The sequence below is a fragment of the Myripristis murdjan genome, chromosome 8, assembly GCF_902150065.1.
Source record: "Myripristis murdjan chromosome 8, fMyrMur1.1, whole genome shotgun sequence".
Taxonomy (NCBI): domain Eukaryota; kingdom Metazoa; phylum Chordata; class Actinopteri; order Holocentriformes; family Holocentridae; genus Myripristis; species Myripristis murdjan.
This window is the reverse complement of record NC_043987.1, coordinates 17,301,545-17,321,521: the sequence shown is the minus strand read 5'-3', so window position 1 is coordinate 17,321,521 and position 19,977 is coordinate 17,301,545. Positions and strand designations below refer to the sequence as shown.

At 41.4% G+C, this 19,977-nt stretch overlaps 1 protein-coding gene and 1 non-coding gene across 2 annotated transcripts; one reads left to right on the top strand and one right to left on the bottom strand.

Moving 5' to 3' along the window:
• Positions 1-4,275: 4,275 nt before the first annotated feature.
• trnal-uag (transfer RNA leucine (anticodon UAG)) lies at positions 4,276-4,357 on the top strand. Its single transcript has one exon. It is a non-coding gene; the product is annotated as a tRNA-Leu (tRNA).
• A 4,769-nt stretch (positions 4,358-9,126) lies between these two features.
• On the bottom strand, positions 9,127-19,332 carry sdr42e2 (short chain dehydrogenase/reductase family 42E, member 2). Its single transcript, XM_030057211.1, has 11 exons — positions 18,898-19,332; positions 18,215-18,310; positions 17,693-17,750; positions 17,113-17,231; positions 14,742-14,817; positions 13,773-13,855; positions 12,707-12,844; positions 12,333-12,398; positions 12,165-12,228; positions 11,920-11,993; positions 9,127-9,375 (listed from the first exon to the last, which is right to left on the bottom strand). The coding sequence occupies exons 1-11, from the start codon at positions 19,330-19,332 to the stop codon at positions 9,127-9,129; spliced, it is 1,458 nt and encodes a 485-aa protein (XP_029913071.1).
• Between the last annotated feature and the right edge of the window lie 645 nt (positions 19,333-19,977).

The following is a 19,977-nucleotide window of genomic DNA, read 5'->3' as shown; positions in this document are numbered from 1 at the left end:
GCAGAACCCCAATGTCTCCCACTCATTTGGAGACAGGACCTCTTTCCCTAAATGTACCCTCTGGTCCAGCTAACACTTAATGGGGCTTTGTCTATGGGGCCTCAAATAGCTTTTACATAACTGGAAACCTCTCTGCCTCACTCTAAACTTGCCCCAAATCCATTTAACGCTTAAAAAAGGGGATTACATGCTAAGCTTGCCCATAAAAGAACAAGTCTTGGCAAGACTGAGCATACATTCAAGAATCTGACCAGTACAGCGCTAATCAATTATGAATAGCATGTCGAGCAGTCAGTGCAGGCCTGTGCTGCTCTGCCCAGGACGGATGGGAGACAATGCTGCTCTATGACTCAGTTTGGAAAACAGTCACACCACACAACAAACAACACATCACACATGACCCCTTAATCCTATGTATATATTTATCTAAAGCTCCAGCAGAATATCTCATAACGTTCTGCATTCGCTGTATGTCGCTGTCAAGACCGGGACAGCTACAAGCGATTTCTGTTAAGAATGCCATTCAGATGCAGGAAGAAGGTTTTTTTTCTTAAAGAAAAATATTTTTGTAGAAGGAGAAGTGGTGAGGGAAATGGGAATGTGAAGCATGCCTTAGCGCCTATGTCACAAATGCGTGGTGTGTCTGATTCAGTCCCATTCAGGGCAGATCCTCCACACATTCCTGCTCCCTGTCCATTCCTCCGCCAGCCAGGCACTATGTCAGACAACAGAGCATTTCATGCAATCTCAAGATGTAAATTCTTATCATATGGTAATCACAACACTAAGAAAGAAAATATGAGGATATCATAAGTGACTATTGCATAATGTACAAGTCATTACATAATATGATTCATGTATATGAATGGTTTTGTTCCAAAATGAGATCCAACTTTTGATACTGATGCTACTATGAAAGTAAAATTCACTACTGACTGTAATCAGCTTCACGTAGGCTTTGATTTACCAAATAACAATTTCAAAATGCACAGTGGCCTGTTGATAAGTAATCATGCACGCCTATGTGCAAATCTGTTGAAGGATATGAAGTAAACAGCACGGTGTTCAGGCCTACTTCCTGCACTGCTCCCACTAATTTCTCCAGTAGCTTCAGATCTAGGCACAAAACGTTCACTTTTCTGACAAAATTAGGGTTTCATGTGAAGATTTCAAACATCTAAAAGCATCAACATCAGGTGGAATTTGCAAGAGTGAGTCATGTGATTGAACAGTAGGCCCTGATTAAACACAGGACTAATTAAACAGAAGTTCACATCCACATAATCATATGATATCACAGAGTTGCCACCTCTGTCAGCTGGCAGGAGTCGTGAGATTTTTATGTCATGGGTTGCAGCATTTGAGGTTGCATATCTTCACCATAAATCATTATTTATTTTGCCAAAGCGGTCATAAACATCTACTGGCTGTCTCTGTTTGTCATCCGTAATGTAAACACTTTCCTTTCAGCCATATTTTGTATAACTCAAATTTTCAATAATAAAAATCATCTTGCCTGAGCTGTGGAGAATTACAACACCTAAGCCATATGCTTATTATACAAGTTTCAAGTGTTTCTTTTTGCATTTCAAACATCATTAAGAATGTGTGTTTTCATAATCTGTTGCAAATGAGGAGGGAAAACGGAGTTCACTTTTTCACAATCCTTAATGAAACTATGAGAGACTGTCTGGTCGGTTAATGCAGTCAAACTTTCAATACAATGAAGGCATGTGCTAAAACCAAAACAGGAGTCATCTGCTGAGTGTAGCGTGTTGGCCAGATTACACACTGAGCCTGACCCCATCAATACTGCAGAGAGCCTCGTGGACCTTTGGCTGACAGTATCAAACATGCAGAGACTGCAGATACTTTGTGAGTGCAACTTGTCCCACTTTCTTCTTATTTTCATGCTGTACGTTTCTTTGCTTGCGTGTAACTTTAAAACTCAGTATGGCATGCTGAGCAAACATACAAACTGTCATAATGAGGAGATGTTTAATTCATGAGTTATAAAATACATGACAGCCCCATCAGCTCTAATTGTACATATGGGATGCACTGACTGTTAGGAGGCTCATACAAACAGTGCAGCAGAAACTCCCTCCAACTCTCTAAAAGCTCAGTGTGACATGCTGATGGAGCGTGCACACTCTCATCATGACGAACACACAAATGCAAATCCAAACTAATCAGTCTTCCCGCTGCGAGCAATCACACACATTTTCCTCAGGAAGCGCTCCTTTTCTAGTTCATCATAATATTTTGTAAAACAGTGTAAGGAGCTCTTGTTTGGCAGTGCACTCTTCAGAAAAACAAAGTGAATATGACAGAAACTGTGTCACAGTGTGAGTGTCACCTGCATTCTCCCTGACAACCCAGGTAATGAGGCGGGCAGGGTGTCTGTAGAAAGGCCATCTCTCTCTCTCTCTCTCTCTCTCTCTCTCTCTCTCTCTCTCTCTCTCTCTCTCTCTCTCAGTGTCTGTGTGTCTCACTTTGTCTCTCTGTCTCTCTCTCTCAATTCAGTTCACTTCAAAGGGGCCTCATTGGTGTGGGGAGACAGACCTTTACATGACCAAAGGAAGCGTGAAATAAAAACAACAAAGTCTTTACAGATAAATTAAAATGACTAAAAGGAAAAAATAGGAAAAATAGACTTGGAATTCAAAAAATGTAGTTAAACACAAATACATTAGAACTATACAAACAATGCAACCTTTTAAAAAATTAATATATTTAAAGATATTCGCTCTGTATGTCTGTACAGTATGTCTATAGGCAGAGATCAGTGCAGAGATAGAGATCAGTTTCATTTGTGTGTGTGTGTGTGTGTGTGTGTGTGTGTGTTTCTCTACATTTCCTGGCATCTAATATAGCAAACACTGTGGACTTTAGTTTTACATGTTAGTTTTTGATGATAAATTTGAGAGTGTGCAGAGTTTCACAGTGTGTGCTGGTGATATGCACAGTTTATTGGTGGTGAAGTGCTCTGTGACTTTTGAAAACTGTGTACACCGGTTGCATTTTCTACCCAAAGCAGTGCAGTTTGCTGTGCTGCTGCCTGCATGGAGTGTTTTGGAAAAGCGAGCTCAAAGAAATGCCTTAACAAATACTGTTTAGCTCCTGTCTGTAACCTGGCAACGGCCAATGGAGACACACACAGCGAGTGAACTAGGCCTCTGAGGAGCAGAGGTCACCCGCAGTTTGTGCTCTGTTCATGTAAGACACAGGTACACACAGGTACACAGGGCCGAGAGGCTGCAGGTTTTCAGTCCAACCAGAAACTCCACCTGGTGATTTCACTGATCACCTCACCTTAATGTAGAGAGACGGGACTCATCAGTGAATGAATCAGTGGAATGAAAACTTGCAACGTTTTGGCCCTCCATGACACCAGTTTGACCCCCCTGTTTAAGGCACTTCACACACCTGTGAGCTGATACACCATGGCATTTACTTAATATAGAAAGGAGAGAGGAGACAACCATATTTTAAAAAAAAAACAAAAACAAAAACAAAAACAAACATTGGTGTGTTTTCCCTCCTGGTCATTAATTTATTTCAGCTGTGCTAGTGGCAGTTGATAAGGAGTAGGCTTTAACAGCTCTGCTTGTTAATGTTGCTATGGCTACCAGCGGATGAATTTAGGACAGTGATTAAACTAGAGCCGAACTACCTGTGCAACACACCTGCCGGCCAATCATAGCAGCGTCTGCACCCCAACCACGGTATAAACTAGGGCTGAACGATATATTATTATCATATCATTATCATATCGCTATCTAGAAATGAACATGCACGACATTAATATCTCAAAAGGCAACGAAATTGACGAATTTAGCGTCAGGGTAAGCCCAAGACGTTTATTTTGTGCTGTAAGTACATTTTCCACATCACTCGGTATTATTATGCTGTTTTTTTGTTTGTTTGTTTGTTTGTTTGTTTTTTGAAGATGGCTCAATTTTCACTACTGTTACACTTTAAAATATTGTTGACGCATTGTGTTGAAGTAGCAAAATGTGTCACTTTAATTTTTTAATTCAATTCCAGTGCAGCCAAAGACAGTGATTTGTCTGTTCAGAGCAATGAAATATTTGTGAACCGCATTTTCTGTGTCCATTTGGTGTTATTATGCTGTTTTTTGAAGAAAGCTTAGTTGTACTTGTTGCTACACTTAGAATTTCAAATCAGTCAGAATCCATCATTATATCGTATGACTATCGAGATATTTAGTATAAATATATGAACATCAATATCAGCCCCGCTGTCGTGAGCGGTAGCGTGGCCGAGTGGTCTAAGGCGCTGGATTTAGGCTCCAGTCATTTCGATGGCGTGGGTTCGAATCCCACCGCTGCCAAAACCTTTTCACGGCTCTTCCTCTGGTTGTACAGAAGTGGGAAGCACAGACATTTAAAAATCCACCGGTTGTTCCCCCTATAGATGATAAGACGTACTCAGTTCCGTCACCTCACCGCCGTCTTGTCAGGAGGAAAAATGGACACTAATTAAATTTATTATTATAACCTCAGGCCACAGACAGTGAGGCGTGTATAATCCAAAGCACCATATTGGTTGGGAAAGGCTTGTATGTATGAATACAAGGAAAAGCCTACATACACTAACAGATATGTACACTGTTAGTCCTCTAACAGTCTAGGTTTATGCAAGAGCTCCCCCTGGTGATGAGATGACTGTAAGTGCACAAGCGCCTCAACTGCCTCTGCACAGATAAACTGTGAGCAAGTGAGTAATTCCTGACATTTATTTTTAGGCTCACAAGCACTAATCATTGGAAACCTTTTGTTAATTGCCAGGTTATTTTTTTTTATTATTATTATTGTTGTTGTTATTGTTGTTAGTACTTTTAGGGGTCCAAGTGCCTAAAGGTGCTAGAGCCGTCTGCGTACCTATATGTTTCTTTTCCATTGCTCTCTTGTGCCTGTAAAGCCCTTTGACATTGTAACAGTGATTAAGGGCTCTAATAAAAGTTGAATTTTTCATAATGAGAAAAATCAGTCAAGACCTATAATTCTAACATTTGCTTGATCAAACATCATAATTTGTGACTTTTTTCCTATAATGTTTTCTCTGCCTAGCCCATCATCAAAGCTGAATGAAACTACAACTGGCAAGATCAACTTTATAAACATTTCAACTGACCCAACAGATTATGTGATAACATTTAATCATATATTTAACTCCTTTCTTCCTTCCTTCCCTCCCTCCCTCCCTCATTTACTTCATGATCATGTTACTCCTACAACAGGCAGGTCCATGCCCATTAAATCTCATCATGCTGACTTAAAAAAAAAATCCTAATAATTTCCTTTCACTGAATCTGTGCTGTACCCTCTGGTGCTGCAGTGAACAGTGACACTGTCAGCAAACAGAAAGAACACAAACAATGTCTGATATTTCACACTGAAATGAGGCCTGTTTACTTGGAGGGCTAAATTGTGAAATGATGCCCACACCATCATTGTGTCCCAGGCGCTCTTATTCCCAAGGATTACGAATTTTCATGTTTGTGGGATTTAAACATGCAAATGCAAGCATCCATGCATTTCTTTGATGTTCAGGATCAAGCCTAATAACCTAATAACACCTTTTTCTGCTATTTGGACAAATGAGCATATTGTGCTTGGACACCATCAGTCGATGCTTTCACACCAGTCTGTTCACACAAATAGCCCACACCTAGGTTCCACTGCGAGCGGCCACAGGGCTGAAAGAGATCCTGGAGAGAGCACAGAACCAAGTACTGAATGAGAGAGTGAGACAGCTCAATTTCACCATCGAAGCTTTGAGGAAGAAGACGGCTGACTGTTTACTCCAAAAAATGAAATTACATCTGCTCAGGACGGTCTTGTCTGAGTTTGTTGAGGAAAAACAATTATCCCAGCATGTCAAATGAAAAGGATTGACAAATACAGAAATTTCAAATCGTGAGCCGACAACACAAGAAGAACAGAAAAATTCACTGGGAGGCAGAAGCAAGATGACACCACATTGATGAAGATGCATGGCAGATGGGTGATGAACCTGTCAGACTGGGAGCTTACACAACCAAAGATGTCATAGCCAAAGGATTAAACTGGCCCTAAACTCTATGGACCACCATGCTGGAGTCACCATGCTGCTCAGTGACTCTGTAACATAGTTGTTGCCAGAGGGTCTATTGTGAAGTAGGAGGCAGACTCAAGAGGCTTTGCTGAAAGTCTCATAGGTGGACATTTATTTACATGTGCAACCTATTAACATAAAAAACTATTAACACAAGTAACTGAGGATAAATTAACTCATAATGGCACAAAGTTGAAATAATGGCACAAGCCCTGGCTTCAGCTATGCCTCACCTTCACTCTTTGGCTTCCCCAAGACAACTGGATTTACACTGACACACCTCCCATTATTATGCTGCATTAGCTCCTCACCGTCCTCACTACAGGGTTTGGCACCTTAAATATTTCAAACTCAGCAATTAATAAACACACATCATCATTATTAACCGGAAGCCAAATTTCCCACTGCACTGGAACGCATCATCCCATACTCTTTTCTCCGCCATTCACAAAACATAAATGAAATATGTATAAAAATCATCAGCAGCTTCCCCCTCTGACATCGTAGCTTCTGGTAGCTTCGCTGATGTCATTGAACGCTTAAACAAAGGAAAGTTTCTTTAAGCAATAATGTTGTAATGAAAACAGCCATAAAATTTACTGACAAAACAATGTTTGTCTTTCATTACTGTGTGAACCTAGGATTAACAATCATGGAGATCTTAACTTAAATGCAATGCTAAACACAAACAGACCTCTGTGTGGGAAGAAGCAGAGCTCTGAACTCCTTCAGAGGAGCATCGCTGAGCCACTGGTTTAGATTTTTGGATGACACATGGGTAAAAATCAAAACCCAGGAAATGTAAGCCTTCACAGAACACAGTAACTCAGAGGACAGTAACATCAAGTTCACAGGAGAGGATGTCAGAAACAACAGCTTGACCTTTTTGGGCTGTGCCATACACACTGAAGAAGACAGGAGCCTTCAGACTGAAGTATTCAGAAAACCAGCACACACAGATCACTGCTAACTCTGACTCTCACCGCCTGTTGGATCACATACAACGAGTTATCAGGACCCTACACCACCGACACCACTGATAAGGTGTCAGCCAGTTCCCAGGCCCAAGTAAAGGAGCACAAACATCTGAAGGAAGCACTTAAAGCTTGTGGATACCAGAACTTTGTAAAAACAGCCACAAGATCCATGAAGAACACCAGCAGAGATCAGGTGATGGAGAAATGAAGAATAAACGCAGCAACGTTGCCATCACCTACCTGTCTGGAGTATCTGAGGATTTTCAACAATCACCACATCCTGATGTTTTTCAAATCCAGTGACACACTAAGACAGGAACTGGTCCACCCCCCAAAAAACACACATCGAAACACAAGAGGATCAGTCAAGTGTAATGCAGCCCAGTGCAGTGAGGAATGTACAGACCCATATATCAGTGAAACAGAAGAGCTATTAAACAAATGCATCGGTCAACACAGGAGGACCAACACCTTAAGTTAAGACTCAGCAGGCTACGTGCACCTGAAAGAAAAGGGGCACTCCTTTGAGGACCATAATACTCATATTTTGGATAGGGAGGACAGATGGTTTGAAAGAGCAGTGAAGGAAGACATCTGTGTTAAGAGAGAGAAACCATCTCTCAACAGAGCAGGAGGTCTCAGACACCATCTGTCTCCGACTTACCACACTGTCCTGTCATCCCTCCCCAGAAAGGTGAACCATTCAACTTGACCCCTTGTAACCTTAACAACTAGCATTCACTGCTGTGGTCAGGTGACCCTAACAACCATCGTTCACTTCTGGAGTCATGTGACTCCACTGACACCCAAGACAGTTGTCACACCTGGGAGGAGTGCTGACAAGCCAATGGTATCAACATCCTCACACAGGCTAAATAGCTGTGACTCCCCACCTGTCGTTCAGAACTGAAGAGGCTTCTTGGGTTTGAGGTGAAACATCTTCAAGAATCTACTAACAAGTCCTGTTTACTTTGATTTGACTCCATGTGGATAACCATGACTTGGATTATTGTAAACCTCCACATGCCTAAATAAGCTCATTATTTCCCCCATGTAAACAGTTCATTAGAAGAGAGAAAGGACAATTAAAATGCTGAACATATAAATTAGTTCTCATTCACTAGATATAAAATAGTCATTTGGCAGTCAACGTTAGCTCTTTTATTTCTAAAAGTTTACAAAATGACTCAGACAGGCTCAATTCTACAGGTGTGTAAATCACAACAAATTCCCATGATAGAAATTGGAAGCATGCTTTAATTACAATCAAAAAAATTGTAATACAAATATTACGTCATTTTATGAACCCATATATTTTTACCCTTCATTTTAATGAAACTGTAGTGACTTCAAACTTCACATATTCAATACATTCACACATAAGAGGTTTAATACTTTTCTGGACATGGTCGTCTCATCATTTTGCACGTTGGCTTACACACATGCACATGTATACCAATATTAAAATGATCAAGGAAAAATTACATATTCTGGATTGGAGGGAAGTCAACTATGTTTTTAAAATATGGTGCAGATGTTATACAAACCAGTGTTCAATAATTGAATATTATATTTAAACTTTTGAATGTAACAACACTGAGTCACGTGCAGGGAGGGTCAAATTTTCATCCTTGCAAAGTTTTTTAGGGGGCATTTTTCATGCTTTGGGGAACATTACATCAAAGACCTACAGCCACATGAATATGAGAAATATCTAAGAATCTGCCAAAGCTGTGAGCCTGACAATGTTTTTACTCTCCTAACTGTGCCAAGTGAAGCGTCTTGGACTGCAATATTGCTGATAAAGGATCCGTCTGACTTCAAATTACAATGACTGAGAAGGCAAAGAGGACCTGGCCAGTGGCCACACTGCAGATCAGTTTGATCAGTGCAGACTGTTGTCAGCAGCTGTCCATCCTATCCAGAGAAAATGAGATTGGTTTTTGTGTTTTGACTTGGGGTTTTTTTGTGCTGTCATTAAAAAAAAAAAAAAAGTAAATCCATTTGGATGAAACTAGCTGGCTGTCTAATCCTGGCAGAGACAGGAGCAGAGCAGCAGTAGCACCAGGCTGAAGCCCATCAGCAGCAGCAGGGCGAGGTGTCGGGGCAGTGGACAGGCTCGGGGCAGGCGGAGGAGAGGTGAGCTGGAGCAGCGAGGTCTGGACTTGAGGTACTGTTCGATACAGTCCCTCAGGCTGTAGTGCTTTGGACTGAAACCCAAATCTCGACGGGCCTTGTCAATCTTGAAGGTGTGGTTTACTGCTATGTTCCTTACCTGGGGTTGCAGATAAAAAAAAAAAAAAAATGTGTTTAAGTTCACAAGTTCACAGCATTTTTTTGGTCAAGACATAAATCTCCTGCAAAGGCTCCAGCTGGGTGAGCATCGTCTTTCCCCACAATCAGACCGGGACAAAGGTGCTGTGTTCAGCACCTGCAGGGAGGTCCAGGCCAAAAGTCCAAGGTAAAGGTTACACTCTGAGGCTAATGGTTTGCATTAACCTCAGTTTGGCAAACTTGGTTTAACATTGTGATACCCATGGCTTGATAGATGCCTCGGGTCACTGTATCTTCTTACAGCTGGGGTGTAAAGTGTCTGCATGGAAAATCAGCATAGTGATGGAAGCCTTCAGACAGGCAAGGCAGTCCCAACACAAGACACAAGAACTCAGACAGGGAAAAGATACGCTTTTCTGCCATCTGTAAATGCTTTAAGACGAGCATGTTTTCATTTTCCCACACATCCAAGAGTCATATATTTTTGTATCATCACATCTAACATATCTAACATGTGTCAAAACAGCTTTGACAGAGCTCTGAACGCTTTAATAAAAACATAAGTAAGGGTCTATGACTCGCTCTATGTCGATTCATCATATTTAAAACAACTGTGGTATTGAGTTAAGTATAAATGGCCAGAAACTCAATGTGTCTGATCTGGGCAGGTGGTAAAGAGGTGATAAAGAGGTGAATCATGTTTTATTGCGGGTCCAAACCTTCTGCTCTCTCACTACCTTGGTACAGTATAGTTATGTTTTCCACAGTCAAGACAAATCACTATGAATCAGTAATTCACTCCCACAAATATATAACATAGGTCTCCTAAATTAAGGAAATAGATGATATTTAAAGAAGCAGTTCACTCTGTAATTCTATATGCCTACTCACCCCATGTAAGTTCAAACTCCATTCAGGTTTGATACAGCAATCTGATATATAATTCACTGTATGATATCATATGTTTTTACCCCTTAGGACAAAGACGAAGTTGAACATTGACATGATTTTGTGACACATGGCAGCGATTGCGTAAAGTCCAGCTGAACCACATTTCAAGAGTATTCACTCATGTATTGTGACATATTTCCAAGTGAAACAGGACAGACAGGCGGGACATAACAGAGCCTGTAACCACTGTATTTTTGGGAAATGAAAGAAGGTGTTGAGGCAGAAAACAACTGAAGACACAGCATCGTAGGACACTGTGGCTAGCTTGCTAACAAAGTAATTTTACCTTGAGGCACAAAAAGTAAGGAAGATTGATTGACAAGTGGCTGTCATGATATTATTGGTTGAAATTGGTTGGCTCATGCCTACAGACATGAGCCAAGTTGCCATATTTTGAAAACATGATTGTGTCCTGATATAAGAATAATTTGTATTTTTTGGCATATATTGTCAAATAGGTGCACAGTATGACCAGGGATGTGATATAAAAGAACCAAAAAGGCATTTTTCACTTCATCTGGACTTTGATTCTGTTTGATTTGATATTTGAAACTCTATGTTTCCATGCCAATGTAAATTAGAATTGTTATGTTGCAGAAAAGCTCTTCTGCATGTCAATGATGCCTTAACTCGACAGCTGATAGGATCATTTGAGCCAGGCGATTTCTGTCACCATGGTAGCAGCCACTCCACTGACGTCACTTCCTGTAAACTTCACCTTAAACTTCCTGTCCTGACCTGCATTCGTTTATGTTTTATTCACAGGACAATCATCGATCTCTCTGTCTGACAGAGTGAGTGCCAGGTCCGGGCCCACGGGCACAGGTTTGGTTTCTGTCTCATCACACATTCATGAGGACCTTATTGGCCATGGGGACGTCTCTTTAAAATGCCTCAGGAGGGCCCTCCTGGTGTATTAGGACAGACAAGATCACATCAAACAGTGCTCAACTTCTCACTATGTCTTGACAAAACTGTTTCACTGCTATAGTTCCTGAGGTAAGTCAATGTTTTGAACGGTACCTCCAACCAAGGAGCTTCAGGGCTTTCAGAGATGTTAGACAAAAGAGCCTTTGCCATCTGTTTACTGCATGTGTGAGTTCATGAAAGGCTCACTTTGGTTAGGACTTTTTCATTATTCATGCTCAAGAGGAACTATCAGATGAGAGAGGGGAGAGCCGGGGGATTGGGTAGGGTGTGAGGGGGGCTGATAGGAATATGGTTGCCCTAATGAAGTCTGTTGTCACTGTGGAGAGAGAGCCTCTGTGAGACTTAAACAAGAATAGGAAACAGGTAACCTAAGCCCCCCCCCCCCCCCCCCCCCCCCCCCCCCCCCCCCCCCCCCCCCCCCCCCCCCCCCCCCCCCCCCCCGTCCATCGCCATCGTCACATATGGACAAGTTATGAAACCATGTCCCACAATCTCTTTCAAAATGTCCCACTGCTCAGATAGCTGCAGAGACGTCTGCTGAAAAGTGTTTCCTTTATAACCAACAAGAACAGAAAGAAAATAAAGATAAAGAAGTTATCCAGAGTTCAGAGAAAGTTTGACATGAGAGTTTAAAAAAAAAACAGAAAAGATAATGTCTGTTTACCTCATTTCTGGTGAAGAGGAGAGGGATTTCTATGATGGGTCTCAGAGCCACGTGTAAATATTCCATCAGGATGGCTGAGAATTAGACAAAAACAAAAACAAAACAAAACAAAAAAAAAACTCAGTGATCTTTGGCTCCTGCACAGCAAATACACTGTTGATTCAATGAAATGACAATCAGCTAAAGTCAGCCAAGCTTTAAAACACAGGCAACAGGGAGCAAGAGGAGAGAGAGAGAAAGTCTACCTGCCATGTAGACCAGCGACACCGGCAGGTGCATCAGCGGTCTGCTATAACCCAGGTTTTCAAACTGCAAGTGGAAATGTAACATGAAACACATTCCACTTAGTTGTAACTAAACGGATTTCAATTAATGAATATCCTGCTGCCGTCACCCTTGAAATTTTAACTCACCAGCGGTGTTAACCACTCAAACAGATTCACTGACTCGCCATCATTAATGAAATAGGCCTGCCCACTCTGCAAGACAAGGACAATCAGCCAGTCAAAAGGGAAAACTGGATATTATGACTTTTTATATTGTTAATCTGGTAATATATATGCTCACTAACACACAAACATGCACACAATCTAGAGTTATCTTTTTGCAGTTCAGCTATAAAAATCTCTGGGAGCATGACAAGATGGTCTGATCCTCAACTGGCTGCTGAGTGAAAATAAAAAGGTCTGGGAATAATCTGTTAGGGCTCATTTATTCACTTTGGTTTTATTGTTGAAAACAGATCAATCAGCAGTGAACAGGTTGGAGGGCTGTTTCTCTGACTCACGGCGACACAGTGCCTCTTCGATGTGAGCGCCTCAGCTGCCAGGGTGTGGGCCAGCACCAGGTTGTCCACATGAACCCAGTTCATCCTGGCCTCGGGGTCACCAAAGCTGAAACTGAACAGCCGACGCTCCACATTCACCTGGAGAGAGGAGAGAGAGTTTTTCCTAATTTGTAGAGAAAACTGTGTATTTATCACATTAAACTGATCTCCATCAAATTGTCTTCTGTCTTGTGTGGCTGTGCGTTTGTGTGCGAGTGGGTCTTAATTAGAAATCATTCACTCTAAACCAGCGAGTGAGCAACTACTGCCAGTCAGTGAGGTTCAGCACAATCCATAATCTATAATCTTAGTTGGAAAAACCAAAGATACGGCCCGGGGCTAAATCCGTCCCATGAACACATCTCATTCAGCTCCCAAGATGTTTTGGAAGGAAAGGGGAAAAAACAAACATATTTAATCAAAATGTTCAAAATCAAAATGTTATTTTTTTATTGAAACATGCTCATCCAGTTATTATAGTTTTTATATTTATATTTGTTGCATTTTGACTGGAAGGCTACAAATTAACCTGAGATGATAAATAATTTAAAATAATAAATAAGAAAGTATCCTAAAATATCGATGAGTCGACTCAGATCACATTGATATTAGGAAAAAAAAATAATCCGGCCCTCGTGAGATCTCATTGAATGAATACGGCCTACTATCTAATTAGAGTCCAACAGCCCTGATCTAAGTTCATCTTGTGGGCCACTTGGCCTATGGTGACCCCAGAACTGAATCGGCCCTTCAGCAGCGTGCATGTGGCGTCGTCTGGGTGCCTTGGTCAGCGCAGAAGAAAGACAGACAGAAGGAGCATCGTAACCAGATACCTGGGGAGCACCTATCAATAATTTACACTCATTAGGAAGGCACACGCTCTGCCGACAACGTGCAGAGGAACTGGCTGTCTAGCAGGAATTTACATTTACCTTGAGACGACATAGTTATAACTGTAGTGTAGCTCTGTAGTGTGGTGTAGCTCTGAGTCAGTTTTGTGTGCTGTGTTTCCATGACAGTCACCCACCATCACTCGGTGGAGGTGTCTCCTCTCGTCTGGACCGTAGATCCCACCAGGACGCAGGACGCACGTCCGCAGCAGGACACCGCCTTTACAGGGGAGAAGCCACACCACAACTCAAAATGCAGCTATATCATGTTTGAATGATGAAGTGATATAACTTTCTCTACTCTGTATGTGGTGAAATTAAAAAGACAACCTAAAAATTAAAAACAAAATCAAACTAAGCCAAAAATGGCGGAATTAGTAAATATTTGAATGAGGGGTTGGGCGGTTGATATCTATACCTATACCTATATCTATCTATCTATCTATCTATCTATCTATCTGTCTGTCTGTCTGTCTGTCTATCTATCTGTGTGTGTGTGTGTGTGTGTGTGTGTGTGTGTGTGTGTGTGTGTGTGCGCGCGCGCACTATGCTTAATTGAATATATATGATATATACGTAAGTAGTGGTCAGTGATAGGGTATAGGGTTACAACCAAGGAGGGAGAGGAGGCCTCACACCTGTTCTCTTCACCAACTTCCTAGAACCTATTAGAGGTGAATGGTGGTAAGTGGAGAAAGAGAATCTCCTTACAAGGATAAGACAGTAGGGAAGGGAACAGGTTACTTTATTAGCGGTAAAGAAATGTAATTTCAAAATGGTAGTAATGAGGAGGAGGTGCTTGTATATGTCTAGGTGTTTGTGCGTGTGTGTGTGTGTGTGTGTGTGTGTGTGTGTGTGTGCGTGTGTGTGCTGCCCAGACTGCTTGAGACAGTCTGGTGTCAGGTGAATGCTGCACTCCAGTGGTATTGTCCTGTCCAGCTCTAAATTTAAACTGGTGTCAGTGGGTCCAGTGGATTGGATTGCACACATGGGCAGCTGGGTTTCTATGGCAACCCCTACCTCAGTGAGAACTTATCAGCACTCACACAGAGAAATTAACAGCACACTTATTGTCACCTAATATCCAACACATATTGTTTCCCAACCTTTGGCTGAGCATCCGTTGGCCGAGAGGACCATCTGCTCTGCGATGGCTTTGGTTCTGGAGTAGTGGTCTATGTGCTGGAGCAGAGAGACACCACACAGTTCAGCTTCAGTACTTTATCCACTCTCACAATTAAAGGATCATACCAGTGATTTTGCATGTTTAGCCTAATATCTACAAAGTGTATACATTCACAGTAGGATGGTTTCCATCGAAATATATCGAAATTTTTGACCGAATTTTGTCAAAATGTGCAAAAGAAAATGTGAATTTATGCCTGTTTCCATTAGTTTTGTTTTGTGATTATTGAGAGGAGAGTGCGCCGTGAGATGACGCCATAAGATAGCATTGTTGTTGTCCACTGAACAACAACAAACACTCAGCTGACACTCAACAGCTGATCATGGACAGATTCCTGCTGAACTTGTCGGCTCTTGGGAGAAGTCTGGTTACTATTTTGGCAGCGCTGACTTCGTACCGAACCATCCTAAATAAGGAATAAGAGACTAATAATAATAATAACTAATAATAAGACTGTAGCGTAGAAGTGTGACGTGGTATCCAGTCCAGTCATCGTTTATTCGCAAAACCCGTTTCCACAGCAAAAAGTCACATTTCATTTTCGATACGCTGAGAAATCCACCCCCTCCAAGCGTAAAAGCTTTTTTTGCGAATTTTCGGCCATTTTTCGAATTCCTGGCATTTCCATACAAGTTTTTTTTTTTTTTTTTTTTTTCGCAATTTCTGAAAATGCGAATAGAAATAGGTGGATGGAAACCCGGCTATTTTTCCTAATCTTTTCCCAAAGCAAGCAGTTGTATCTTAAAACTCTGATATCATTTTTACCATCTTTAAGTTAGCCTTTGGTTTCCTAATCCTAGAAAACCAAAGGCTAACTTACAAACAAACAATTTTACCAAATAGGAGGAATAACTGTTAGCTATCATTATTTAACAGGGGCGATGGCTCAACAGTGCCTCTGACATCCTCCCGTTGCCCGACACCTTCCCCCCGGAAGCTACTTACCTACCTAACTATTTTTTTGTCCTTTGAACTGATTTTTAGGTGCATTTACTAAACTCTGAAATAATTATTACATTATATTGCTAACAAGAGAGAACAAAAAAAGTTTGCTCCAAGCTTGGTTCTGTCATGCTGCTGCCACACTTTCTTTTTCCCATGTCTGCTACTCAAGAGAGAGTAATGGCCTGTTCAGACCAAACGCCAAGTGAATTTTTGCGTCATGGACAAATAGGCCACTAATTTTTTGCTCAAGTTGAAAAATGCCAACTCACAGAAATAAGTGAATAACGTGAATGTCACCTTTTTACATCATTTGCATCTATACATTGACTTTGTGTGTAATCATAACGCATAATAAATTTACTTTGCATATGGTCTGAACATACAGTAAGAGAAGCCCATATCCGCCCGAACCTGCCTCTGTATCACTACTTTATTTTAGGACTACAGGATTATCATCCTAATTCTTGATATTGTAAATGTGATTATAATTAAGATTTAACAGTAGTACTATAAAGCTATATACATATTTTGTGTAGGCCTATACTTTAACCTGCACTGACTGCAACACCGAGCGTGGTGTGGTCAGTGCAGGTTATATCACCTGCTCCACTTCCAGGTTACACCAAACATTTAGAATAAAAACTATATATATTATATATATATTATAAAATATTTCGCCTAGGGTGTATTTTCAGCAGCAGAGATCCTACTGAATGATCATAGAAATATTAAAGCAATATTATAGGATTATTACAGGCAGCAGTGTGTAACTATGATCCTCTTGGTCTTCTGTAACTACATGTTGCTACTTTAATCATGAAGGTGACACTACTCTATAGAGTATATAGGTAACAATATAGTATAGCATTAAGTATTTATAGTATGTAGTTTAAAGAATATTACAGATCCAAGATGAAACTGACAGAAGGGTGGGGATGAGAGAAAAAGGCACAACTACAAATCTGTCTGTTACTTCAGCACCACGGACAGCGCCATGGATTTATCAACACACAGCACAGTGGTGCTGCTGATATCTCATGACTCATACAGTCTAACTCAGTCAAATAAAGGATCAATAGATTAATGGGACTAATACAGTCAGAGAAACAACCCTTCTGCCCCTGCACATTTTGGTAATTTTGTTAACAAGGGAGATGGCATACTCCCCTCATCTCAAATAATATAGGAGGTGTACATGTGCTGGGAGGTGTACATATGTGTGTGTGTGTGTGTGTGTGTGTGTGTGTGCGTGTTGGTGTATGGTGTGGCAGCAGGGGAGTGCTTCCATGGGCCATCCCCCTCACTTCATTACGACAGCTTAGAGTCTTTACTATGTAGGTGCTCACCATATCCAGGGAAACACACGGCACTGAGTCCTCATCACCGTCCTCTATTGGTTTTCCAGCAAACACCACATTGATGGTGCTGGTGTACACCAGTTTAGGGATGCCCCTCTCCTTACACACTGAAAGGACACAGATCACACAGCACAGCAAAAACAGAACATTGTCATTCCAAGTCAAATCAAATACTGGTGTGATCAGCAATACCTGATTAATACATAGGGATGTGCAGATGTAAGATGGGATTCTATTAATTTGAGAGTCCCAAAATACATCTTAATTTATTGGAGAACGAAAAATCCCATTTCTGGGTTTTCTATCACAAAGCAAATTAATTGTTTGTTGACCTGCTGAAGTCTACATAAGCCCATAACATGAGGGTCTGTTTCTGAGTATTAACACTGAGGAAGATAGAGCAATCAGTTTTCACATTTCAGACTGTCGAGTGACCTCCCCCTTTTGAAGTATTTACAAAAGAGGTGAAGAAGTGCAAAAGATATCCAACAATCATTAAATGGATTGATCACACTATGTGTAATTCCTGCCTTTGAGAGTGATGCACAAAAACACCACAGATTCTTACCCTTTATGACGTTGTTGGTCCCTCCCACATTGACCGACTCCACCTGCTCTTTCCTCAGCTGGGAGACAGAGAGGAAAACATTATGTCTTAACTCCCTTTCCATTCTGCACATTGTTGCATGTCATAACGACTCATTCTTTTTCCTCTATAGTTTTTTTTTGTTTATGTTTTCCACTATATTCCTGCATTGTGTGTGCTTATACGTGTGTCACTAACGGAAAACATGAAGAGCCCAGTTCAGCCGAGGGCATCTGAAAGAATTTGACAGTTTGTGTGCTAAACCTGAACCTCAACTTCAAGTGAGACAGAGAGACAACCAGCCTGTGCAGGCAACACGCCTATTTGGATGTGACATTGCATCCAAACTCAAACATATGTTCTTACAGTTTTTGTCCTGCTCCATCTAGAATATTTAAATTCTTAACATCAGAAAAGTCCCTTCCTTGATGTGTTTTTGAATGATGATGTGTCACACTAGGCTGAAGGCTGAAGACATGAAGGAGGAAATGGATGTGCAGTCACCTGTTCTGGCCCAGACATGCCATAGGAGGCTGTGTGGAATATACACTCAACCCCATCACACACTTTATAGAGAGAAGAATAGTCCCGGATGTCACACTGAAAGAAAAAAGTAGAAAATATTATTGTAAATGACTTTCAGCATGAGGGCATTTGTTTTAACAACTTAATTAAAATGTTTCTGCATGATTTAATTAGTTGGTTGTCTAGTTCCATCTAAGAGAAAATACAAGGGAGACAGAAACGACTGCTGAATCACAATACTCTACTTGTCTTGTTTGACAAGTACAGTAAGTGACATGGTATGCATGGTGTGTCAGAGATTAACCCTTAAAAGGGCAGTATAATTAAGCTAAGAGTGCCATGAAGCCTGCAGCTGAAACCTGAATCATGCCTCCACCCTCTCTAACCCAGTCAGCAGCTGGTGCTCAGAGGCAGATCACTCACCTGTGTCTGTTTCCAGCCGGCACGCTTACTAACCACAGACCACAGCCACAATAACTCTGACCAGCGGAAAGGATTAGCAAAATGTACATCAAAAGAAATGTGTTTAATCAAACTTATAATCCACAAAAAACAAACAAACAAACAAAAAAAAAACCAAAAGAGTGAAGCCCAAGTGTAGTAGTTGTTCTCCCCCGCCTGATGAAACTCTGAAAAACGTTATTTCCAGCATTGTCCCGTACCTGATAGAAGGCTGCTCCATCCGGGGTGTCCCAGGTTGGCTTGTGCAGGTCCAGCAGGATCACTGACAATCCCTGGCTGGCCAGCGCTCTACCCAGCTTGAAGCCAAAGTAGCCCCCTCCTCCAGTCACCAGCATCTTCCCTGAGCCACTACGGGCCACTGATGCCCCCTCTCCGAGCCTGGAGACTGCACACTCCGGGCTGCTGCACTTGGCCCCCACTGCTCCATCAACCTTGTGTCGGATGGCAGCAGCCGGGGTTGAGGCCACAGCCGGCGGGGATAGGTTGACCCACGGCTGCTGGGTAAGAGTGTGGAGGCTGTGGAGCTGGTGCCTGTTGGACTGCAGGTGACAAAGGGACACGCTGTGGCAGGGCAGCTGCTCCACCGGGCAGAGAGGGCCTCCACTGTCCCTCATACTGGGACCGCACAACTCCATTCACTATCCTGGACGACAGTCTGGGAACAAGGGGGGATTAACAGGGCGTGGTAAGGAGCAGCCATAATGCACAGAGATAGACAGTGTCTGAAACAATAACAGTTACTTTAAATTAATGACTTTTGCATATTTTGTCATTTGTACCAAAAAAGAATAGATGTGTTTCGTATTAAGGTGCACTTGGACATATTTTTGTTTAAGGAACAGAGCAGATTTTTGTAAAACACCGGCACTATCAAAGTCACATTTCAGACTCTCTCTTTTATTTATTTATTTATTTATTTATTGGCTATAAAGCAGTAATGAATACTGTAATGACAGATCAGTGGCAAAATCACATGAGCTGTACTGATGAGATGTGGAAGCACAGACATTGCACAGACAATTTGAAAGATATAGTGAAAGCTATTGTAGAAGCGTTTGACCTGCAAAATAATAATCTTACATTAGGCATGGGAAACATATTTAATTTTTTAAAAAAAATTAAAAAAATAAAAATGTCAAATTTACAGCTCTTGGTGTGCACATCCTATTTTGAGATACCAGTATTTACAATATTTTGCCATTTATGGTAATAAATTCAATAAGCAACTCATGTCTAAAACACCTAATTTTAATAGTTTTCTCTATTTCAGGGTAGACACG